Here is an 8749-nt window from a genome sequence, read left to right as displayed (position 1 = left end):
AAATCAGTCAACCCTGCTCGGTGCCTTTTTAGATGATGGGCGCTTTATTCAAAATGAAGATAACTGATATAACTGTAGATAATACAAATGTATTGATTGTATTTATTTATCAAAAAATGCCTTTCCTAGGCTTAAGACACTGGCAAGAGGTATTTGGTTAATATATATGAATGTGAATGTTTGCGTTTTTTTATACATTAAAGTTACATAAAATCGTAACCAATATTAATATATAATATAAGCAATTGGTGATGGTAATGAAAGAATAGTCAAAAAGTAATCTTATACACATGTTAAAAACATAATTGTTGGATATATATAAATATCCTTCTAAGTAAACAACTAGCTGAGTTTTTGGTATAAAAACTGAAAACTATGTGTTGTGAAAAGATCTTACTCCACCAGGACAATATCGCCACAGGTCATGTGATGTTCCATGGCCTCAGAGTCGATTGAGTCCTTGGCGATTCTCGTAATATAAATGCCAAACCGCATGCGACCACTTTGCAGGCGGGAAATCGTAGTCAACGTTTCCGGCGATCTTTCACCGGTCCTTTGGTTAATGCAGATCATATCACAGCGCTGGCAGGGACCCTCCACCTGAAACTGGATGCCTCCGATGGTGAGGGACTTGTAGGCGAGCTCCTCGAAGGCGCAGCCTGTATCTATGATAATATTGGCTCGGAAACGATCCACAGTCTCGTCGAGGGGCTCCTCGAATTGTAGAGATCGCACTGAAGATCGGTTGACCAGCAAGAACTGGGCTTGATTCACCAGACTCAGCTTCTGCTTAGCCTTGGAGGAGTTTCTCTGGCCCGATTGCCGGAGCAATCGAAGGCCCTCCAAACCAAGGTTCTGACTTAACCACTGGGCCACCTCCTCGCCGCAATCTAAACCTTCCACAGGCTGTCGACAGACCTTGCTGACACACTTGGCCGAATCCGCCGCCTGATCCTCCAGAGAAAGGGGCACTGAAACTGAGGAACTGTCTCCAAATTGCAGCTCCAACTGGTTTTCTTTGATCACTGGCTTCACAAGGCACAATTCCGTGCAGCGTTTCTGGGTCAATGCCATGCCATTCATGTCCACAATCATCCATTCGCGGTCATATTTAAGACCCTGTTCCGTCAACGGCCAAGAATCCTGCCCTTCGACCTTAAATGCAGCACAGGACTTCACCGGATAAATGGCCATTTGAAGGAGTTTCGGCCTTAACAGCTGGACTCGTTCCTTGAGCACAGGCGGCAATTGCTCCGCCTGTTCTTCGATGAATTGAATCCGCTGCTGTGGTTTGGTAGCTAAATAACTAAGGCGCAGCATCTTCAACAGCTCTTCCACATCCTGAATGGTGGTCATGTAGCCGAAGGAAACACGTACCGCTCCCGTCGGCTGACCATCGATCAAGTCAAAGTAGTCACCGCAAATGCGACCCGCCCGTTTGTAAATCGCATCCATGGCGTCTTCATCCAGATCCAGGTAATATTGACAAGCTCCAATGTTGCAGAAGCAACCAGTTCGTAGAAGGATTCCGTGCAGAGCAGCCACGCAGGCGATTTCCCCGAATCCCACAAAGGAACCGGACTCTGTGCGCACATTAAAGGCCACAATGCCTCCCTGGCGGGATTTATCCTGGTAGCCCGCTTTGTTGTACAGCTGGATGAGTGGCTCTCCGTTCGGGTGCTTCAATTGCTTCAACTGGTCCTCCAGGTACTTCGCCAGGCCAAAAACGTGTCTAGAAATGGTATCATTTGTATTATAATAAACGGTGTATAAGGTTTATTATATTACACACCTCGAAATCCTTTCCATGGTGCTGAACTCTTCTGTTTTGGGCACCAATCTATCCAGCGTGCGAAATCCTTCGAGCAATCCGACAATGGAAAGAAATGGCAGGGTGCCGTCTTCGTAGCGCTGGTGAAAAGACTCCCGCTGCTGGTAGTCCATGGCATGGGGATATGCATAGTTGATAGTACCACCTCCAAAAAAAGCGGCGCTTTCCAAAAGCCTCCGCTCCTCGTCGACTGACTAACAAGGCACCAACGCCCGTGGGATAACCGAATATCTTGTAGAAGCTAAGACACACATAATCTGGATGGTATTTTTGCAGATCCAAAGGACTGGTGCCCACAAATGATGCCGCATCAAGGCAAATATAGTAATTGTTATCCACATTCTCTGCCTTTTCTTTTGTAGAACCCCAAATTTGTTTTCCTGGCTTGGACAATCCATGGAGTTGGATTTTTTCGATGGCATCCAAAGGAATTTTGTAGCCGCTAAAGTTGCATTGGGCGGAAAAAAATCACCAGTGAATTTCCGGCTTTATCGTATCCATTCTGAACTATTCCATTTTCTTTGCACAATCCGGCAGATATTTCTTCTTCCTTGAGCATGTAGATACCATTTGCATGGACCCGTTCTCGCATTCCCATCGCAGAAGTGTGATTCTCCTGGCAGAAGTGGAAGTTTCCCGACGATCCAAAGTCAAAATTATCCGCCACCAGGGACAAGGCCGCTGTGGCATTCGCTGTGAAAATCACATGGTAATCCTCGGCGGTTGTGTTGAAAAATTCCAGTACCCTGAAATATGTAAGTAAATTGATTACATACATACATACAAAAAATAAATCAGATTGTTTCTTATTTCTAGTGGAAGTAAAGAAAACAAAGCAAAACGCTATGAGAATTCAACAGATTACGCAGAATGATACGGCAAACAAGTTTTCTTAATTATCAAGTGCGTTATTGTTAAGGGAGTAACTTTATACTCCCTACCAAACTCCGGATCAATCAAGTACATATGTATATAAATAAAGCCCCTTCCTCGCAAGGGCAACCCAATGACGAGTTATACATGGGTATTATTATTATAATTATAATGCCGTGATTTTGGGCCATGGTTGAACTCACTTGAAGCGCACTTGGTCGACGAAATCGCCGGTGAGACGACAGGTGTGTGGATTGCAGATGACGTTCCGCTGCAGTTGCTCCGCGGCGGCTTTCACCTGGTTTTCGGCATATAGAGTAGTGCCCGCATGATCCAGGTAAACACTTTTGTTGTCTATCAAATAGTTAACTTTGTTATCTGTTTACCGTTGGTATTTCACCATGAATTTCCACTTACTGGCCAATCTAGAGAATTCCGCGTCGATGTTCGATTGCTCCGCTGGGGAGAATTCCGGGCGATATAGCGACATGTTGGGAACTGTTCCAGTTGTGTGGGAATCGGGTTTTATTTATTTGCGACCGGCCTGCAATTAATCGCGGCATTTGTTGCGCCATACTCTTTCCGGGGAAAAAAAACATTTGATAGCGTATTAGCTATTAAGTTCGCTTCACCAGAAACAAAGAGTAAGTTTGTATGGTTTACAGCTATTTCATATTTTTTAAATGTTTTACTTGTACTTGTTTGTTAAAATTTGTAAATTAAAAATAAAATGGATTTATTCTAGTTTTACATATATAGAATTAAGATTCTTAGGGTATTTACTAGTTGATGAAATGTTATTTTATTATTACAATCATATGTTTAAGACAGTGTTAGAGAACGTTCAAGGGAAAGTCACTTGTTGTTGTTAAATCCGTTAAATCAACATTTAGCAACACCTACAGCTGTTGATTTTGTCTGCGTTGATTTTCAAAGTTTTTTCCTGGTAATTTCACAATTCCAATATTTTTTGACTGTAAAATGGAGAAATTCGTGCGGGACACACTGTCAAAATGTCTGGACTGTGTGGTCACAGATCAAATGTTGTCGTACGTTTAACAAATTACTAAACAAAATAGTTTTTAATAGCTAAGTGTCTTGCAGAGCCATACTTAACATCAAAGATGACTACGAATTCGATAGTTATTTTGGCAATTTACTCAGCGAGGACAACGAGGAGCACCGATTGTTCCTGCTAAATTGCCGCAGGATGCTTTTGAGTGGAAAACAGCCGCGAAATAATGGCAAAAGTCGCACTCCTACCAAACAAATGCCGCCCACAACGCCGCCCAAGAATCAAAAAGAAAGCCAAGGAGCCAAGGGAAAATCGGGAAAGTATGTGAATCTATATGCCAGTGATGGCCGAGTCCATGGAGACACCATATTGCTGAAGGGCCGAAGGTTCTGCGACTGTCAGGCGGCACAGCACAAGTTGATCAACAACTGTCTGGGTTGCGGCAGAATCGTTTGCGAACAGGAGGGCAGCGGTCCTTGCTTGTGCTGTGGCGATCTCGTCTCCACACCCGAGGAGGAACAGCAGCTGGCCAAGGCGGCCAGGGAGAAGGGTGCCTCAAAACCTGCCACAAAGCAGGCCAAAAAGTCAGCCAAGGAGAACGCCAAGGAGTTGTCTAAAGAGTCCTCAAAGGAGGGACTGGAAAAGGCTCTGGCCCAAAGAGATCGTCTGCTTGAGTACGACAAAAACAGTGAGAAGAGGACCACGGTCATCGATGATGAGCTAGATTACTTTCAGGTGGGTGTGCAAATCAAACAGAAAATATTTATAACATTATTTCATTTTTTAGGAGAACTCCGTTTGGCTAAGCGACGTAGAGCGCGAAAAGTTCGAGAAGCTAAAAAGCGAGATGCAGGAGATGAAGCACGGAAGTCGAATGAATAGAAAGATCCGCGTGGACTTTGCTGGTCGGGAAATGCCAGATGAACCGACAGTCTCTAGGGAGTACGAGCAGCAGGTCATCAAAGAACTGACGGCTGTTTCGAAGGCTTCGGGTGTCGGATCCAACTGGAGTGCGTCTTCAATCACAGGACACTCGGCTATGGCACTCGCACCCAACTTGGACATGGCAAAGCCCCCGGTTTATAGGCCCAGCAAAGAGGCCAAAAGCTGGCCAGCTCCGGCAGCAGCTAGCGATGGACTGGAGAGGATCTACAATCGGGTGCAGGACAAGGAGCTGCTCGAAATGCAGGACATGCGACAGTGCCTGTCGATGCACCAGCCCTGGGCTTCGCTGCTAGTGGCGGGCATTAAAAAGTGAGTCTCTGTTTTAGGAATTTCCTAGATTTTTTCATTGTTTTTTTTTTTTTTTCCCTCAGACACGAGGGACGAGTGTGGTACAGTGAACACAGAGGTAGGTTGTGGATCGCTTCCACTGCAAAAGAGCCACATCCCGATGACATTGCTCAAATGGAGGGTTTCTACAAGATGCTCTACAGCGGTAAGTTTAAGTAACTTGTATTAAAACATGTGAGTAATGTTAAATATAATTCACAGATCCGGATATAAAGTTCCCTAGTCATTATCCTACTAGCAGTTTGCTAGGTTGCGTCCACGTGGAGAGTTGTTTGCCACAGGAAGAATACAGGGAGACATTTCCAAATGGTGAATCAGAAAGTCCCTACGTTTTTGTTTGCACCAAACCAGAGCAGCTGAATTTGCTCCTGCCCGTTCAAGGCGATCACAAGATTTGTGAGTAGTCCTATCCTATCCTGCCTTTTTTTTATGTCTTTATTAATTCTTAATTATTTTTAGATGAACTTCCATTAAAAACTCACACGGCTGCATGTAAAACATTGCTAAGATCCAGAGCCAACAAGGGCTAAGGATCCAGCTTTATCTTCAAACACATTCTTTTAGTTTAATAGCATCAAGGCGTTTTTGGATTCGAAATCTATTTGGAAAAATTAAAAATGTGTGTGTTACAATTGCTAAGAAAAAAACTGAAATACTACTTTATTCTGAATAAAACGTAATTGTAATTGTGAAAACAATGATATCTATAAATTATTTTACTAATTTCTAATATTTTTTTCAGTGCACCGATAAGTTTCCGGTGTTTAAGCGATAACGATACTTTTGCGACAGCTGTTGGCAAAGCGGTACTTTTATTTTTGTTTTGATTACTTTTATGTAATGGTGAAAGTGGAGGTCGAATACTGGTAAAGGCACCGCTTTCAACCACCAAAACAAACAGAAATAACATTAGTTATTATCCTGCAGCGGCACCTGCAACTTTAGCGGGCAGTGCCACTTGCTGCGCGATTTCCTACTGGCCTCTTCCCCCGACTTGGACATATCCTGCCGCCAAGGACGCCGGGGATCCTTCGAAGTGGCCATCGACGGGCAGCTGGTTCACTCGAAACTTTCCTGCCTGGCATTTCCACAGCATCAGAGTGTCCTGACCCAAGTTCAGCGGGCCGAGCGAGGAGAACCCGTGGAAAAGGTCATAGAGCAGCCCATCAAGGACTGCAGTGTAATGTGATGGTCCCAAAGAACTGAGTTACTTAAATCCTTAGATTATTAAAATATGTTAAATTCAATGTTACACGAACGAATCTTTAAAAAAACGTCGGTTCTTACACTTTATTTGGACAAAAAATAGGACTACAAAAAAAGGTGATCCAGGGGGTCCACATCTTTTACCGCCTGTAGCGATATCGCTTGAAATGGAACCACAGCTGGAAGATGTTGTTGTGGAACTGACAGCGGAATCCCCGCTTGTAGCTGAACTCCCACTCCCGATTGACGATCTTGAAGGCTATATCCTCGTACGGCGGTCCCGTGTGGAACCTCAAAACGGCAAAGTCACCGTTGTCAGCGCAGGGAGTGAGGAAGTACTGCGGCGTTTGCGACTTGTCCATCAGATCCGGATAGAATATGTTGAACTTGTAGCCCTGCACGATTTTGGGCGGCGGATTGTCCATGTCGTAATGCGTCTGGTTGTACTTGTTCCACTCGAATCCAGTGTGCACGCGATTGAAGTAGCGCGGCTTGCGAGGACGGTACTTATCGGTGGCCAGCTGGGGCACTGCATCCAAAGTGGTCTCCACACTGAACTCCGCCTCGTCGCCCTGCATTCCCTGCCTCGCTTCATTGCGCATGCGCAGCTCCTGTGGCGTCAGCTGATTGGCGTCCACGCGTTCCGGGTGCAAAATGAGCAGTCGTTGTCGGTGGGTTCGCCGCTCGTCATCCTCCTCCTCGTAGAGGGCACCCTCTGCCTCCGTGTCATCGTCGTCTTCGTTTTGCACTCTTCTCCCTGTGAAATCCTCCTCGCGTATGTAGCGTGGACTATAGTTTCCCGCCTGGTAGAGGCGCACTGCCTCGCGGAGTTCCTTGAGGGGATCCTCCTCCTCCTCATTGGGTACACCCTCCTCATCTTCGGGCTCCTCTGGTTCCTGCGTGTCCATCTCCTCTTCCTTGACTTGTGGTGGTGCCATCTCCTCCTGCAACGCTTCGTCGTCATTTTCCCGCTTGAGCAGCAGCAGCTTCTCCCGCAACAAGGCCTGATGACGATCCCGCAGTCGAGCTCTGGCCATGTGCGCCTTGAGTTGCGACAGCAAGCTCTCCCAGTAGCTGATGTCCACGCCATCCGCCCGCCCACTGATCTTGGCCTCGATGCGCTGCCGCATCTCCTCCAGCTGCTGAGCATTCTTGCCCCTGAAGATATCCGCCACATCCTTGACCACCGCCTGGTGGATGCCATCGCGGCGCTGATTCAGCGAGCTGCTCTCCGACTGCAGCTTCTGTTGTCGCTGCAGCTCGTCCTGCACAATGGTTATCATGTCGTTCCAAAAGTCTATGTGCTTGCCCTGCTCCAACTCTTCGTAAACCTTAATATCCACCAGAAGATCTTCCAGCTCCTCCATGGGCAGGCCATTCAGCAGGACATAGGGCTCGTGCATCTGCATTTCGAGGGATTCCTCGAGCGGAGCATTTCCAGCGGCAACATATTGAGCGAGGAGATCGATGGGCTTGGCTCTACCATCACGGATGCGGATTTCACTGCGCAGACGAGCTTGTTCCAGGTGAAACTGATCCTCCTGACGCTGCCATTCGCGAAACTGCACAGCCTCCTTGGCGCGCTGCTGCATCATGAGATCATCCTCGCGCACCTGCCTCTCCAGTTCCCTTTCTTGCCGACGTTTCTTAACTTTCTCCAGTTCCCGGCGGTTCTCCAATTGCTTTTGCAGCGAAAGAACCTCTACGGTTTTGCTGGAGAGATTAGAGAGTCCCTCCACCTCCAGCTTTTTGCCCCAGTGGAATGTGGAGGTGAGATTGGAGTCGCCGAAGGGGTTGTCTTCGTTTGAGTAGGTCTGGTATTCGTTGTCCCAGCCCATCCGCTCGCGTCGCCTCTGCTCCTTGGCCTGCTTCTCGCGTAGACGGCGAGCTCGCTTCTCCTCGGGCGTTTCCTGGGCTTTTAGTTCGTCCTTTTTCCGCTGGCGATCCTTTTGCTCGACAAGGCGACGAGCTTCAAGGGTTTGCAGCAACTTCATCGAACTCTTGGCTAGCGGAGAACGAGGACCACCGGGCGCGGATTCAGAACTTGAGGAGGAGGAGCTGCAGGAGGAAGACCTGTGCCTCCTGCTCTTGTGCTCCCGCTTCTTGTCCCGGCTCTTGTCCTTTTCGCTTCGACGGTCGCGCTCCTTATCCTTTTCCCTGCGATCACGCTCCTTATCTTTTTCCCTGCGATCACGCTCCTTTTCACGATCTCTATCCCTGTTCCGGCTGCTTTTGGAATCCGGACTGCGATGTTCCCGTCTTTCGCGACTTCGGCTGCGATGGCGGGATTTGGATTTTTCCTTGGGCATCCTTTAATAGGGATTTACGGGGTAAAAAACAGGAAACTTGTGAAATAAACACAACAATACAGCCGAACGATAGAGATGACACTTGCGGATGTTGATGGCACAAGGCGATTATCGAGAGACTGACAGCTGCGGATTTACCAGCACTACATTTTGAAGCCACTATTCACAAGGAAATCTGATTTTTAAATTTATTACCAAACAAACAAATTTTTTATGGTATTA

At 46.8% G+C, this 8749-nt stretch overlaps 4 protein-coding genes across 4 annotated transcripts; 2 read left to right on the top strand and 2 right to left on the bottom strand.

The window, feature by feature from the left end:
* Window positions 1-73: 73 nt before the first annotated feature.
* On the bottom strand, window positions 74-3303 carry LOC108097484 (molybdenum cofactor sulfurase). The gene is given in 6 exon segments (XM_017199783.2): window positions 74-1732; window positions 1793-1986; window positions 1988-2296; window positions 2298-2577; window positions 2908-3058; window positions 3122-3303. Coding segments are annotated over 6 exon segments (2346 nt in total). The 5' UTR covers window positions 3195-3303; the 3' UTR covers window positions 74-393.
* Window positions 3304-3598: 295 nt separating this feature from the next.
* On the top strand, window positions 3599-5713 carry LOC108097487 (activating signal cointegrator 1). Its single transcript, XM_017199791.1, has 6 exons — window positions 3599-3753; window positions 3809-4454; window positions 4507-4973; window positions 5036-5157; window positions 5214-5408; window positions 5472-5713. The coding sequence occupies exons 1-6, from the start codon at window positions 3686-3688 to the stop codon at window positions 5540-5542; spliced, it is 1569 nt and encodes a 522-aa protein (XP_017055280.1). The 5' UTR covers window positions 3599-3685; the 3' UTR covers window positions 5543-5713.
* On the top strand, window positions 5626-6264 carry LOC108097488 (migration and invasion enhancer 1). Its single transcript, XM_017199792.1, has 3 exons — window positions 5626-5694; window positions 5755-5878; window positions 5940-6264. Exons 2-3 carry the CDS (start codon window positions 5853-5855, stop codon window positions 6199-6201), a joined length of 288 nt encoding a protein of 95 aa, XP_017055281.1. The 5' UTR covers window positions 5626-5694; window positions 5755-5852; the 3' UTR covers window positions 6202-6264.
* LOC108097485 (cactin) lies at window positions 6255-8641 on the bottom strand. The gene has a single exon (XM_017199784.2). The coding sequence runs from the start codon at window positions 8525-8527 to the stop codon at window positions 6359-6361; it is 2169 nt and encodes a 722-aa protein (XP_017055273.1). The 5' UTR covers window positions 8528-8641; the 3' UTR covers window positions 6255-6358.
* Between the last annotated feature and the right edge of the window lie 108 nt (window positions 8642-8749).

The sequence above is a fragment of the Drosophila ficusphila genome, unplaced genomic scaffold (assembly GCF_018152265.1).
Source record: "Drosophila ficusphila isolate 14025-0441.05 unplaced genomic scaffold, ASM1815226v1 contig_197, whole genome shotgun sequence".
Lineage (NCBI taxonomy): Eukaryota > Metazoa > Arthropoda > Insecta > Diptera > Drosophilidae > Drosophila > Drosophila ficusphila.
Note: the sequence above shows the minus strand (reverse complement) of the source record. Positions and strands in the feature narration are given on the sequence as shown.

Bases quoted from the DNA above. Each gene is read 5' to 3' on its own strand.
- LOC108097487 (XM_017199791.1), top strand. From the start codon at position 3,686: ATGGAGAAATTCGTGCGGGACACACTGTCAAAATGTCTGGACTGTGTG. The intron at 4,974-5,035 runs GTGAGTCTCTGT...TTTTTCCCTCAG, and splicing joins CTAGTGGCGGGCATTAAAAA to ACACGAGGGACGAGTGTGGT. The intron at 5,409-5,471 runs GTGAGTAGTCCT...AATTATTTTTAG, and splicing joins TCAAGGCGATCACAAGATTT to ATGAACTTCCATTAAAAACT.
- LOC108097488 (XM_017199792.1), top strand. From the start codon at position 5,853: ATGGTGAAAGTGGAGGTCGAATACTG. The intron at 5,879-5,939 runs GTAAAGGCACCG...ATTATCCTGCAG, and splicing joins AAAGTGGAGGTCGAATACTG to CGGCACCTGCAACTTTAGCG.
- LOC108097485 (XM_017199784.2), bottom strand. From the start codon at position 8,527: ATGCCCAAGGAAAAATCCAAATCCCGCCATCGCAGCCGAAGTCGCGAA.